This window comes from Rhinopithecus roxellana, chromosome 7 (assembly GCF_007565055.1).
Source record: "Rhinopithecus roxellana isolate Shanxi Qingling chromosome 7, ASM756505v1, whole genome shotgun sequence".
In the NCBI taxonomy this organism is placed as follows: domain Eukaryota; kingdom Metazoa; phylum Chordata; class Mammalia; order Primates; family Cercopithecidae; genus Rhinopithecus; species Rhinopithecus roxellana.
In genome coordinates this window covers 3595020-3610629 of record NC_044555.1, presented here as the reverse complement: position 1 = coordinate 3610629, position 15610 = coordinate 3595020, and the positions used below count along the sequence as shown (strand labels likewise).

At 35.7% G+C, this 15610-nt stretch overlaps 1 protein-coding gene across 3 annotated transcripts in view; it reads left to right on the top strand.

The window, feature by feature from the left end:
- Positions 1–15610, top strand: part of DMD (dystrophin) — a 2245117-nt gene that overhangs the window by 604306 nt on the left and 1625201 nt on the right. For all 3 annotated transcript variants that reach the window (XM_030933724.1, XM_030933725.1, XM_030933726.1), the window contains one exon: positions 11869–12019. In XM_030933724.1, the coding sequence (XP_030789584.1) occupies positions 11869–12019 (151 nt within the window). The remainder of the gene's footprint in view (positions 1–11868; positions 12020–15610) is intronic.

The following is a 15610-nucleotide window of genomic DNA, read 5'->3' as shown; positions in this document are numbered from 1 at the left end:
AAGAAGGAAACTATAGAATTTCTTGAAACAAATGAAAATGAAAACATAATGTAACCAAAACCTATGGGAAGCAGTGAAAGCAGTACTATGAGGGAAGTTTATAGCTATAAATACCTACATCAAAAAAGCAGAAGAACTTTTAAATAACTGAATGATACACCTTAAGGGGCTAGAAAAGCAAGAGCAAACCAAACCCAAAATTAGTATGAGAAAATAAATGTTACAATAAGAAACAGAGATGAAATACATTCAAGTACAACAAAATGATACAAAAGATCAACAAAACAAAAAAGATGGTTTTTTTTGAAAGGGTAAACAAAAATGACAAGTATTAAGCTTGACTAAGAAAGAATGAGATCCAGTCAGTTACATCATGGATGGAACTGGAGGACATTATGTTGGTTAAAATAAGCCAGGCACAGATAGACAAACTTTGCATGTTCTCACTTACTTGTGACAGCTAAAAAAAAAAAAAAAAAAAAAAAAAAAAAAAAAAAATTAATACAACTGAACCTCATGGAGGTAGAGACTAGAATGATGGTTACCAGAGCATGGGAATGCTAGTGGGTCTGGGGGAGTGGGGATCATTAATGGGTACAAAAAATACAGTTAGATGGAATGAATGTGATCTAGTATTTGATAGCACAGCAGGATGACTACTGTCAAGCATAATTTGTTGTACGTTTTAAAATAACAAAAAGTATAATTGGAATGTTTGTCACATAAAGAAATGATAAATGCTTGAGGTGATGGATACCCTATTAACCTTAATGTCATATTATGCCTGTATCAATGTATCTCTTGTATCCCATAAATATAAACACATACTATATACCCACAAAAATAAAAATTAAAAAAAAATAGGGTATTGTGGTTTATATCATTAAAGTAAACATCATGCTAAGAACAATTGTCTCAAAGAGTAACAACTGTAATTTCCGTTTTGGTGAAAATAATAGAATTATTATTGACAATCTTTGTATAAAATTCCACCAAATTATCTTTCTTCTTTTTTTTTAATATTTATAATCAGTGCCATAAATGACTTTATAGTAGATATAAAGTTAATCTCTAAAAAGTTAATTTTAGTTCAGGCAATATTGCATGATTGTGAAGCAGGCCCTGGAGCCAAACTACCTGAGTTCCCACTTTGTCACCTTCCCTTGCTTGCCTTTTGACCCAAGTAAGCCTTTGTTTCCCCACCTGTAAATTGGGGCTAATATCAGTTGCTGAATCAATAGGATTGATTACGATAATACCTCTTTTTAAATACCACATAATTATTTGATATTGAAAAATTAGATTTAAAAGTCCCAAATTCTCAAGATCAAAATTACTCTTTAGTAAATATTTGCTTTTATTTGTAATTTCTGCGGGTATGTAATAGACCTTTTAGGACCTGTGAGAATCATCTATAAATAAGTAAAGACGTGTTTGTGCATCCTGATCCTTTGTCTCCATGTTACCCCTGTGCATCTGGTTCATGTTAACCCTGACATGTCATGTTGCCTGGACACAGCTTTCCAAATATTTGCCACTTGTGAGGACTCAAGGGCTAAAGTAAAAATTATGACTGTGTCCTGGAGGAAAAAAAAAAAAAAAAAGTCGCAATTGTTCTTAATCCTGGATGTTCATTTACCTGACGGGATGGTTTTTTAAAGAACCAATACCTGGGCTCCATTCCCAGAAATTCTGATTGAATTGTTGGGGTGTGGGGTTGGGACATCATTTTGAAAAGTTCTCTCTGTGATTCTAATCAATCAGCACCTTTTTATATTAAGGCATTATTTATATAAATTACACTAATTCACCTTTCTGTGATAGTTTGAATAAAAGCTGGACTTAAACATTACCTCAATTAATAAATTTCTTTTTTTTTTGTAACCTATCTTGGATTTCTTTTCTTTCTCTCTTTTGTTATTATTATTATTATTATTATTATTGTAATTTCTAGGGCACATGTGCACAACATGCATGTTTGATACATAGGTATACATGTGCCATGTTGGTTTGCTGCACCCATCAACTCATTTACATTAGGTATTTCTCATGCTATCCCTTCCCCAGCCCCTAATACCTTTCTTAATGAAACAAAAACCAGAACAAGTTGATTTTTAAAAATTACATATTTAAGCAGATGACAGCATTCTACAAGCATCTAGCTACATATAAAGAATTGTTAACTGAAAACCAAAACTATAAGAACCACTTTGCTAGAATTTTTGCGCCATCATTTTATTTTTATTTTTATTTTTTTAAGACGGAGTTTTGTTCTTTCGCCCAAGCTAGAGTGAAGTGGTGTGATCTCAGCTCACTGCAAGTTCCGTCCCCCTGGGTTCAAGCGATTCTCTTGCCTCAGTCTCCCAAGTAGCTAGGATTAAAAGGCACACGCCACCACACCCAGCTGATTTTTGTATTTTTAGTGGGGATGGGGTTTCTACTGGCCAGGCTGGTCTTGAACTCCTGAACTCAGGTGATCCAGCCACCTTGGCCTCCCAAAATGCTGGGATTATAGGCCTGAGCCACTGTGCCCAGCCTGAGCCATCATTTTGAATAAGTAAATAAATCAATTCCAATTTTCATCAGTGCAATTTTAGTTTCTAAATGGTAGGCAATTAAAAGTAAAAACATGCATTAAAAAGTTTCTCTAATTTGTACTGGTATCCCTCCCTTAAATCAAATTATAGAGGTTTTATTTCTGGCTTAAATTGTGTAATTGTATTTTACATGTAAGACATGTTAATTGAATATCACTGGTAGTTCTTTTCTAATCTAGACTATCATGATAATACATTACTTCCTTTCATTAGTTGTATTTTTTTAAATTGAGGATTGCATATATGCCAATAACTGTGAATTCTGGGGAATTGGGCCTGAGAGCCTGTCTTGCTGAAGAGCTCGCCCCTCTTGGTAATTTGTAAGTTTTAATTGTAATCCTCTAGGTTTTATAAATTCTATCCATCTATGCCTTTATTAGTTAGCACCTAGCATATGGTTATGTTTTTGTAATATATGTTTATACATTTTATAATGTATTTCCATAAAGCACAAAAAATGCTATTAGGACCATCAAATGTAGGCTGAAATTAATGAAAACATGTACCATTTTGAATTTATAAATTTGTATCTGGAAAATGAAAATTTCAAAAAATGCTATTAATGTGTATTACTAGATTCCTAAACTTAGGATATCATTCCTCATAGATACTGGAGAACAAAATAAATTGGAATGGATAAGGACTTGCAAATAAGGATTCATGAATATTGGCAATCTAATTATCTGTTGGTTTATAGCTGTGCTGTCCAATATTGCAGCTGCTAGCTATGTGTAGCTAAATTATAATTATTATAATTAAATATAGTTAAAAAATCAGTTTCTCAGCCTTACTAGCCATACGTATTTCAAGTGCTCGTTATTCCCACATGACTAGTGCCCATTATATATATATATATATATATATGTGTGTATATGTATGTATAATGCACACATAGAATATTTACATCATTTTAGTAAGTTCTGCTGGTTAAAGAACAATTACCTTCCTACATTTTTTTTTTTTTTTTTTTTGAAACGGAGTCTTGCTCTGTCACCCAGGCTGGAGCGCAATGGCATGAACTCAGCTCACTGCAACCTCTGCCTCCCGGGTTTAAGCAGTTCTCCTGCCTCAGCCTCCTGAGTCGCTGGGATTATAGGTGTGTGCCACCACTCCTGGCTGATTTTTGTATTTTAATAGAGACTGGGTTTCACCATGTTGGCCAGGCTGGTTTTGAACTTCTGACCTCGTGATCCACCTGCCTCGGCTTCCCAAAGTGCTGGGATTACAGGTATGAGCCATCGCACCCGGCGGCCTTCCTACATTCTAACAGTTTCTGTAAAGCAAAGTTGGCATTCCCAGTGAATTCCTTTGTGTTCATACAGATACGTTTTCATGTCAGGGGGTGGGATGACAGCTCTCTAGTAAAATCATTTGAAAAATACTATTCCTTAGAATGCCATTTACTGCAAATGACAAAAAGGCCAACTCAAAGTATAATAAAAAAAATAAAAATAAATAACTGTTACACCTGTGTAACATTAGCAAAAAAACAGAAAATAGTTGTTTTTAGAACTTTACTCATTACATTTCCATTTTATTTTATTTTATTTTATTTTATTTTATTTTTTTTTGAGACGGAGTCTCGCTCTGTCACCCAGGCTGGAGTGCAGTGGCCAGATCTCAGCTCACTGCAAGCTCCGCCTCCCGGGCTCACGCCATTCTCCTGCCTCAGCCTCCCGAGTAGCTGGGACTACAGGCGCCGCCACCTCGCCCGGCTAGTTTTTTGTATTTTTAGTAGAGACAGGGTTTCACCGTGTTAGCCAGGATGGTCTCCATCTCCTGACCTCGTGATCCGCCCATTTCGGCCTCCCAAAGTGCTGGGATTACAGGCTTGAGCCACCGCGCCCGGCCTAAATTTCCATTTTATAAAGAAAAAGATAAAACACTCATTTGTACATCTCTTCTTATTGGTCAATCTCTGAGTGCAAGTTTGTAAAATGAAATCACAAACATGAATACTGGGGGTTCAAATTTCAGGTTTGGGGCAGAGCTCAAGAAATCTCTGAGGACCCACAGATTAAGGGAGGCAATGATACTATACAACCACCCTGCACCTTGTGCAATCAAGCTGCACTGGATTTCCTGTTCCTCTGTGATGCGACAGGGCCTTTCACAGGTCTGTCTGTCTGTCTGGAAAGAGTTGATACCTTCCTTTTCAGTACTTCTGACTTCTGTCTTCAGAATTGTTCAGATATCGGTACTGTGCTAAAGTCCTTCCTTTACAGACTCAACTCAATTGCTCTCATTTCATGGTATGATCACATTATAACCAACTAATGGCCTGATGAGCTATATGTATTATCTGTGGCCCTCACCTGCCATCCATGTAAACTCCAAGATGGTTAAGGGGCTGTGTGGGTCTTCCTTGCCTCTCCATCCATAGTATCCAGGTACTCAATAATTGTATATTTCGTAAATTAATGAATGAATTTTTCAAATCTCAACTCTTAGGCTGTGTGTTCTGTGAGGACACTGTTCCCAATGACTGTAGGTCAATTTGTATTCTCTCCTTACACCCTCAGGAATGTATATAAATCTAATCATAATGGTTTTCTTGTATTCTAATTATTACTGTATTTATGTTTCTAATAGTCTCTAAGCTACTTGAAATTGAAGATAGGTATTTTATTTTGTCCATTCCTAACAAATATGAGTTGTTCTGCATAGACATGAAACTCAGTAAATATTTGTTGAAGGAAATGTCTGTCCAAAAGCAAAAAGTAAATGTTGTTTTCAAATACTAGCAGCTTTCAGTTTTTGCTTCCACTTAAATGGATGTCTCATCTCTGTTGTTTCTCATAAAAATAAAATGTCTACTTTTTATGTTTGATAAATGAAAATTTGTTCTCATAACTTCTAATTGCAATGTTCCTCATGGTAAATGTGTCTCTAAAATGTTAAAAGTCAATAAATAGTGCAATTTAAATTATTGTAAACTCTCAAAAGGAATATGAAATGCATATTGGAATAAAGCTCCAGTAACAACCCCAATACTTCTGGCCAGCTATGGAGCCATTATCTTTTATATTTTATTTTACTGGTTTACTTCCCGTTTCCCTGTAATTGTATATGAAGAGTGTGAGTGGTATGTAACATTACATACAGGTTCCATGTTGGGGTTTGAATAGACTGGCATTAGTGTATGAGGATAAAGATGCTGATGGAATTTTGTATCCTTCTGTTTAGTTTTAAATACACTTATTCTAATTTAAGTATTTTGATAGTTATTCTGTTGAACAGATTCATTTCACTTTTCTCCTCCTTGCTCTGTTCAAAGAGGATGAAGTCTGGATTTTCCATTACCCACATTCATCTCTGCCTTTGGTGGCTAAAATTCTTCAGCCAATGGGAAGCACTGGCAAGAGGGTGAAAGCAGAGATTGTGGTACTTTGTTCTTCCTCTTCTATTTCTTACTGTGGAGTGGCAGGAATTGTGTTCCTCTTGAACTACGGCTACTGTTGGACAGCTCTTGTTCCATGTCTCTAACTCTCACTGAGCTTCAGTAACAGCTCTCCTCCTTTTTTCTTCCAGTTCCAGGCTTGCTAGGTCAGTTTGCTTTGTTGTTAGGTCCTGGCTCCTTCACTCTCATTTATTATTTTCCCCTCAACCCTTTACATAAATGTGTAAGTAGTCTACTGAGCTAAACATATTTGAGTGTGTTCTCTTTCCTGCCAATAGTATGCAGCGTCCACACACACACTCAACAGACCCAACTTTTATATTTTATTTTAAATGCTATCAATTTCTAAACATTGTTTTTCAAACCTTTAAATTGACAGACAAAATTGTATGTATTTATCATGTACAACATGATGCTTTTGAGTAAATATATATTGTGGAATGGTTGAATCTAGCTAATTAACATGTGCTTTACCTTACATATTTATCATTTTTGTGGCGAGAATATTTAACATCCTCTCTCTTTACATTTTTCAAGAGTATATTTGCATTAGCTGTAGTCACCATGTTGTAAAATAGATCACTTGAATATTTTAACTGTGACTATATATCCTTTGAAAAATATCTCCACATCTTCCCCTTCCTCGTAACCACCTCAGCCTCTGGTAACCACTATTCATTCTCTACTTCTGTGGGATCAGCTGTTTTAGATTCCACATATGAGATTAGGCAGTACTTGTCTTTCTGTACTGGCTTATTTCACTTAACAATATTCTCCAGGTTCATCCATGTTGTTGCAAATGACAGTATTTTATTCCTTTTTTATGGCTGAGTAGTATTCCATTGTATATATGTATACCACATTTTCTTTATCCATTCATATATTGGTGGATATTTAGGTTGATTCTATATCTTGGCTATGAATAGTTCTGCAATAAAAATGGTAGTGCAGATATGTCTTTGACATACTGATTTCATTTCCTTTATATAATTCATAGTGGGATTTTGTATCATACAGTAGTTTTGTTATTCATATTTCAAGGAACCTTCATACTGTTTTCCATAATGCCTATACTGATTGCCATTCCCATTTACAATGTTTAAAGTTTTCTTTTTTTCTTAATTTGTAATTTTTAACTTTTGCAGGTATGTAATAGGTGCCTTTTTTCTAAATCGTTATCAACATTTATCTTTTTTCTTTTGGATAGTAGCCATGCTAACGAAAGTGAGGTGATATCTCTCTTTTTGTTTCTTTTGGCAAGGATGTCATTAATTATTATAACTTTTAAGTGCAAGGTTACATGTGCAGGTTTAGTTAAATGGGTAAACTTGTGTCATGGAAGTTTATTGTACAGATGATTTCATCACCAGGTATAAACCTAGTACCCATTAGTTATTTTTCCTAATCCTTTCCCTCCTGCCACCCTCCAAACTCCAATAGGCCCCGTGTCTGTCATTCTCCTGTATGTGCCCATGTGTTCTCATCATTTAGCTCCCACTTACAAGTGAGAACATGGAATATTTGGTTTTCTGTTTCTGCATTATTTTGCTAAGGATAATGGCCTCCAGCTTCATCTATGTTCCTGCAAAGAACATAATCTTATTCTTTTTTATGGCTGCATAGTATTCCACAGTATGTATTTACCATATTTATCCAGTTTACCACTGATGAGCATTTAGGTTGATTTTCTTTGCGATTGTGAATAGTGCTGCCATGAACATATGTGTGCATGTGTCCTTTTGGTAGAATGATTTATATTCCTTTAAGTATATACCCAGCAATAGGACTGCTGGGTCGAATGGTAGTTCTGTTTTTAGGTTTTTGTGGAATCACCACACTACTTTCGACAATAGTTGAACTAATTTACACTCCCACCAACAGTGTGTAAGTGTTGCCTTTTCTTTGCAAGTAAAGTGATACCTCATTGTGGTTTTAATTTGCATTTTCCAGACGATTAGTGATGTTGAGCATTTTTTCATATATGTGTTATCCATTTGTCCTTTTTATGATAAATGTCTTTTTTGGTCTTTTGCCTATTTTTGATCAGGTTATTTGTTTTCCTGCTATGGAGTTTGAGTTTCTTATTTATTTCTGATATGAACCGCCATCAGATATATAGTTTGCAAGTATTTTTCTCATTCTATTGGTTATCTCTTTACTACATTAATTTTTAATTTTTTTTTCTGTGCAGAGATTTTTAGTTTGATGTAAGTCCTCAGTCTATTTTTGCTTTTGTTGCTTGTGCTTTTAAAGTCATATTCAAAAGTTATTGCCCAAATAATTGTGATGAAGCTTGTCCTTTATGTTTTCTACTAATAGGTTGATAGTTTTGAGTCCCACATTTAAGTTTTTAATCCATTTCGAAGTGGTTTTTGTATGTGGCAAGGGATAAGGGTCTAATTTCATTCTTCTGCTTGTAGATTCTTTTCCCAGTAGCATTTGCTGAAGAGGGTGTCCTGTCCTCATGGTGTGTTCTTGACATCCATGTCAAAAATCAGTTGAATGCAAATGCATGGATTTATTCCTGGGTTCTCTTACTGTGTTCCATTAATCTGTTTTTATGCTAATACAATGCTGTCTTGGTTACTGTGACAGAATTTCTTCTAGTTGCAGACATTGACCTTAGTGAAAATCAAAGACATCCTTCCAGAGAACCATATTATTAGTGGTTCCATATCGATCGAGTATCTTCTGCTTTTTATTATTTTTTTTTTTTATTGGTTAACACTATTGTATATGGGGATACTAAGAGACTCCTGGCAAATGCCTGTAGTTTTCTGATGTAGTCCTACTTGCCCCGCATTGTATAGGATGAACTCAGTTGACCATTTGTGCTTAGGTTCTGTGTGGTAACCCCTTTCTCTGTGGATTCAGCAGCATGGGGAGCCAAACATGGAACAGGGGTCATCTCAGCTTCTAGTTTAAAGAAATCATTTTTTAGTTTCTTGTAACAACTTCTAATTTAAGTCAAATTATTGGCCGGGCGCGGTGGCTCAAGCCTGTAATCCCAGCACTTTGGGAGGCCGAGACGGGCGGATCACCAGGTCAGGAGATCGAGATCATCCTGGCTAATACGATGAAACCCCGTCTCTACTAAAAAATACAAAAAAAAAAAAAACTAGCCGGGCGAGGTGGCGGGCGCCTGTAGTCCCAGCTACTCCGGAGGCTGAGGCAGGAGAATGGCGTAAACCCGGCAGGCGGAGCTTGCAGTGAGCTGAGATTGCGCCACTGCACTCCAGCCTGGGCGACAGAGCAAGACTCCGTCTCACAAAAAAAAAAAAAAAAAAAAAAAAAAAAAAAAAAAAAAAAAATTCTTACTGTTGAAGTAGTTCACAGATAAAAGACAGAAGTCACAAGGTGGAGAGATATGGATAGATTAATATTTAGCTTGCTACAGATGAGGTAATTACATAAAGAAGTATTTATGGGTGAGTTTGCACTCGCACATCCACTTCTTTATGTCAACCCAGATGTCCTGTAAGCTACAACACCCTAGAAGTAACAAGCATACCTAGCAACAGGATCTTGGGTTCCAGTAACATTCTCCAAAAAAAAAAAAAAAAAAAAAAAAAAGGAACTAGAACACTGTGGAGAAGAAACGGCTGATTCTAAAACTAAGAAAGGGAGTATAGAAAATGAGCCTGGAGCATTTGGTAGTGCCAGAAAGTAAGAACATGCTCAACTCCACAGCCCTGCCCTAAACAAAAATCTTTAATGGGATATGTCAAAGTTGCCAACCAAGAGAGTTCCCAGTGTCTAAAGCTGAAACTATTTGAGCAAAAATCCAAAGCAGAAACTAATACTGGATTTAGCTCAAAGTATCAAATAACTATACATGAGTCCATGTTATATAAATAATTTCATAAATAAATGGAGGAATAGAGGCAAATCTCCAATGCAGAAAAAACTCCAAATAACTTATGTAACTTCTCTGCCCTCACAGAGAGAGAATATAACTCCCCACTCCATAGGGACTGTATATAGTGACTTTCTTGTTAAAAAACAGTGTAAAAGGAGGGGGAAAGAGTAACTTTATAGTGGATAAATGTGACACCTATTACTTTAGCCACGTGGTCAAAGTTAACATTGATAAGTCATGTTGAGAGTATATATGCTTGATAAAACGTGGTTAAAATGGACCATTACCTCTGTGGTCTTTCAAAAACCCTAGTTTAATGATGAGGAAAAAAAATTCAGACAAATCCCCATTGAGAGGCATACTACAAAATACCAGCCTGGCCAGCACTTTTAAAAACTGCCAGAAAAATTCTGAGAAACTATCATAGCCAAAAGCAGATTAAGGAAACGGGACAATTGAGTGTAATATGGAATCCTTGAAGAGATACTGAAATACAAAAAAAAAAAAAAAGTTTAAATCTAAGGAAATCAGAGTACAATATAGACCCCAGCTAATAATAATGCACAAATATTGGTTCATTAATTGTAACAAATGTTCCATAATAACATAAGATGTTAATAAAATGGGAGAGACTGAGTGCAAGTTATATGATAACTCTTTGTAGTGCAAGTTATATGATAACTCTTTGTATTATAATCTCATTAATTTTTTGTAAATCTAAACCAAAAAATTAAGTCTATTAAAAAACACTCTCAGCTATGTGTGCACTTTGTGTGTTTAAATGTGGTGATTAATGGAAACTTCCACTAAAGATTTTAGAATAAAAGTATGTATTCAAAATAATATATTGCTAATTCAAATTATATCCCGTTTATAAGATCAATGTTCAGAATATAGTTTTGAAAAATACTTTAAACATGATATTTATAAAGAATATTTCCCTTGAAATAACCATTAACACTTCCCATTTACATCTCAAATTTTGGTTGAATTAATGAAAGAACCTTAATGTATTTTCATCCTCAACATAAACTTGTGTAATTAATAGGCAAAGCATTATCCCATGTCCCTGATGCTGGAAATGTAACTGAGAACGTTTAAGAACCTGGTTGTAGAGCTTACTGCTGGGCTGTGAACCTAGGCCTTTGAACTTTAAATTCATTACCCAGCCCACTATTTTCTATATCTTTGTGGGGAAAAAAGCACGCTTTCACTTATCTAATTCTGTGTGTCACATGGCATCCAAACTTAATGGGTTAAAACAATTTATAATTGCGTCATGATTCTGAAGATCAAGAATACAAGCAGGGCTCAGCCAGGTTGTTTTTGTGTTACCGGTGTTACAGCTGGGGTCACTCCTTGGGCTGCAATGAGCTGGAAGCTCACTTCCAATATAATATTTCATCCTCCAGAATCACTCCTATATGATCTCTAATGATTCAGTAGTGTAGCCTGGCCTCCTTTACCGCATGGAATCTAGGCTTCAAGAGAGGAAAAATAGAAATGCTGCCAGTTCTTTTGTAGCCTACACTTGGATTTGGTGTGGTGTCAGTTATGTCACATTCTGTGGTCAAAAAAAAAAAAATCACAAGTCCTGATCATATTCACAGGGATGGAAAATAGACCTCATCTGTTGAAGGGAAGATAGACAAAGAATTTGTGGCCATCTTTAACCACCACACGTATTAGATAATGAGAATGTAAACGAACAACTGCCGAAATATACTACTAAGTCAGTTATCAGATGCTTTGCACTTCAGTTACCATGTTCACATTTAGTTGGTTATGTGAAACTTTTTAGAAATCAGGATTTGTGAATGATTATAGGTCTGAGAAATAAGATTTCCAGGGGCGATTGATAGTGGGCTTTCCTTACATCCTTCTCAATGTCCAGTAGATGCCCCCAAATGTGAACATTCCTTATATTGTAAATTCTATTGTTTTGCATTGCGATGTTCAGTAATAAGTTGTTTTAAAAGAGGTGTAACAATAGACTTCTTTCAAATTTTCAGTTTACATAGAGTTTTAATGGATCTCCAGAATCAGAAACTGAAAGAGTTGAATGACTGGCTAACAAAAACAGAAGAAAGAACAAGGAAAATGGAGGAAGAGCCCCTTGGACCTGATCTTGAAGACCTAAAACGCCAAGTACAACAACATAAGGTAGGTGTATCTTATGTTATATGCTTTCTACTAGAAAGCAAACTTTGTGTATATCATCTATACACAATAACACAGATGACATGTTTGATGGGAGAAAATTAAAACTTAAAGTCAGCCATAGTTTAAAAATTATTTTTACCATCTTTGTTGCAATGGCTCGAATGAGTCCCCTCCAAAATTCAGGTGATTGTATTAAGAGGTGGAATATTTAAGGGTGATTAATCCATCAGGGCTCCTCCCTTATGAATAGGATCAAGGCCCTTATAAAAGAGGCTTCACCCAGTGTTCTCCTGTCTCTTGACCCTCCACCATGCACCACCATGTGAAAACTCTGAAAAGGCCCTCACCAGACGCTAACACCTTGACCTTGGATTTCCCAGACTCAAGAATTGCAAAAAAATAAATTTACGTTCTTCCTAAATTACCCCAGTCTCAGTTATTTTTGTTACAGCAGCACAAAATGGATTAAGACATTTGTTGTTGTTTTTTAAAAAATACAACATAACTAGGCTTTTCGTATTTGGAAAAGAAAGCAAACATATTTGTGGATGAGAACAGCACAGGATATGTGATTTATTAAAAATTTGCTTTCCTGGAAGAAAGACTTCATAGGGATTACTTGTAATACAAATTTAAATAATAAGGCTATGATTTTTTAAATGTAATTTTACATTCAATTTATACTAACTTGAAGCCAGCCAAGCTTGATGATAAATGAGGGTCTGAAGCATTGCTTTTCTGTAAAATATGACATTTTTAAAATGTTAATATTTTCATCTTTTTTCTTCAGTTTACTTGTACATTTCCAGTTACGCTCCCTCGCTGCCAGAAAGCATTTATTTTTTGTTTCTGTGATTGAGACTTCTACAATAATTTTTCTGATCCAAAATTATAAGGGTACTTTGTTTTAATCAATGCCATAAAATATTACAATTAGCTCTGAGTTTTATTGTTGAAATAGGCTCCTGCTCAATTCATGAGGATGCACACACACAGAAGATCCTTTGTAGTTGTCCCAGGATTAGGGTTGCCATATGTAGCAAACAAAAATAAAAGAAGCCTACATAAATGTAAATTTCAGATAAACAACAAATAATTTTCTCAGTGTGTGTCCCAGATTATTCATTGTTTATCTGAAATTCACATTTTGCTGAATGTCCTTTATTTTATCTGGCAACTCTATGATCTGTGGTTGCTGGATTTATGGCTTTGAAAGGGAATATCTGCTCCTTTACCTCATACCTCCTAAATCTGCCTTTTGCCTAACTTAATTCTCTCTTTTTATAATAGTCAGATATAGCTTTATAGTTCTTCCATGCAAATAAAAGATACATTTATTTCTAAGTTCTAGAGGTTTTTTTTTTTTTTTTTGTTTTTGTTTTTGTTTAATGAACTTCAGTTTTCAATGACAAATGGGGCCAGCTCTTACTATACTGACCCCCAGGAGTCTTTTGGCTACAGCAGTTTAAGATCTAGCATTTAAGAAGAGCTGTAACTATGGTAATCCTCATCTGCTATGCCATCAGGAAAAAATCATCAACTGTATTGTAGTTAGGTAGAAATTGTGACTGTGATTACTTGTCACATAGATACTAATTGAGCATCTGATGAAGAAGTTAGGTACAGTGCTAGTTCTCTAATAGTACCACTTTTCCTCTGTGGCACATTTGCTTCTCTGGTTGACACTATATCTGCCCTTTTCCCCTTGGCCTACACTGGAAGTTACATGCAGAGAGTGGCTATATACACCAGGGGTATCCAACCTGTTGGCTTCCCTGAGCCACATTGGAGGAATTGTCTTGGGCCACACATAAAATATACTAACACTAATGATAGCTGGTGAACTAGAAGAAATAAATGCAAAAATGTTTTAAGAAAGTTTACAAGTTTGTGTTGGGCCACATTCAAAGCCATCCTGGGTCATGGATTGGACAAGGTTGATGTACAGCAGTGGCTTCTCTCTCCCTGAGGGCATTTCTGGTACAGAAGCATTTCAGCCAGTTTGAAGGTGGACAGGAGGTGCAATTAGTGCCGCCAGAGCTGCCCTTAGCCAATGAGGAGTAAAAGTCGATAGAGAAATCCCATAGAATCTTTGTCCCATAGTGGGACATTTCTAACGTATATTCTCTACAGTCTTTCAGAGATTCCCCAGTAGAACTGAGCTCCAGATATACACAAGGTAACTTCCTGAATGTCCCCATGCTCTCATAATGCCTTAAGGGTTCACCCTCCAAATAAACCATTTGTTCCCAAGTCTTTTGCTCAGGATGTGTTTTTGGAGGAATCTAACCCAAGACAAACTTGTCCCACTAGAAGCCAGAATTCTAGCTCCAGTTCCACCACTAACTGTATTGTCATTTTCCAACATCACTTAATGTCCCAGGTTCTCTATATCTTTACTTTGGAAAGAAAAGTGTTGAGTCAGTTTGTTTCCAGTGTTCCTTCCAGTCGTAGTTTTAATGTGTCCAATACTTTTGGAACTTGAAGTATTTTAGAAAAGACCAAGATTAGGCCAAGTAACAATGAACATCAGAAGGCAGGATGCTGGTGCCGGATGCCTGGAGTGTAAAGAGAAAGCCAGGAAGAAGAACTCCAAAAGAGCAGTGGAAGGAGAATGTTAGCATAGCTAAGTATGGATAACTTAGGGCAGCTGGGAAGGAAGTTCTTAGCTTGGGATGCTGAATAGACTCTTCATTAAGGTGAGACAAGCTGTTCAGGATCTTAATATTCTGACAAGTACCTGAAATGTTTTGTGAATGAAATGGAAAATGTTTGACAAATATTGTCATAAAATTTCAACAGATGATTCATTACTGGAAAGTATGCCATTTCTAATGAGTATGAAATTGCCTTGAAGAAAAAATTTGAAACAAAAGAAGGCAACAGGATTATATGCAAGTTGGTTATGGAACATTTTACATCCAGAAATTATTTATTTATTTAAAGGGCATAAAGAGGCCAGAAGGCATTGGTTTGCTGGCTCAGAGAGTGAGGCCAACTCCTGCTTTTAACTATTTGAGCATTCTTCAGGACAGATTTTTTTTTTTAAATAAAATTAAGACAAAGGAAAGAAGATTTATATTCAAGTCCTGAAAATTGATAATGCTCTTTTGTTACTTGGGAACAATTTTGGCAAGAAGAAGGTGACTTAACGTCAAACAATTTAGCAAAGAGTTGAATTTATTTAAAACATGAAACATGTACATTATATTGTCTTTTAACACTGAAAGGAACATGCATACAGAATTAAAGGAATACTATTTTGTTAGTCTTGGCACATTTCATAAAACAAAAGAAAATAAATATTACTTCTTTGGGCAACTGTGTTCAAACTGAAGCCCTATATACATACATAGTGATTGAATCGCTTTTCAGCTTTTCTTCCCAAGAATTGTAAATCATTGAAAGTAAGGAAATTTCTCCTTCTGACAACAGAATACATCAGTAACCTTAGAGTACCCACCAAAGCAACTCCCATCTGCTGTATCACCAAACTTCTAATATTTATTTTTAGCTTTGTGTAAATAGACATTAAATCCTTGTGCCATCGCCATTTTTTCTTAAAGATGATTGCAGATGATGAAATTAAAG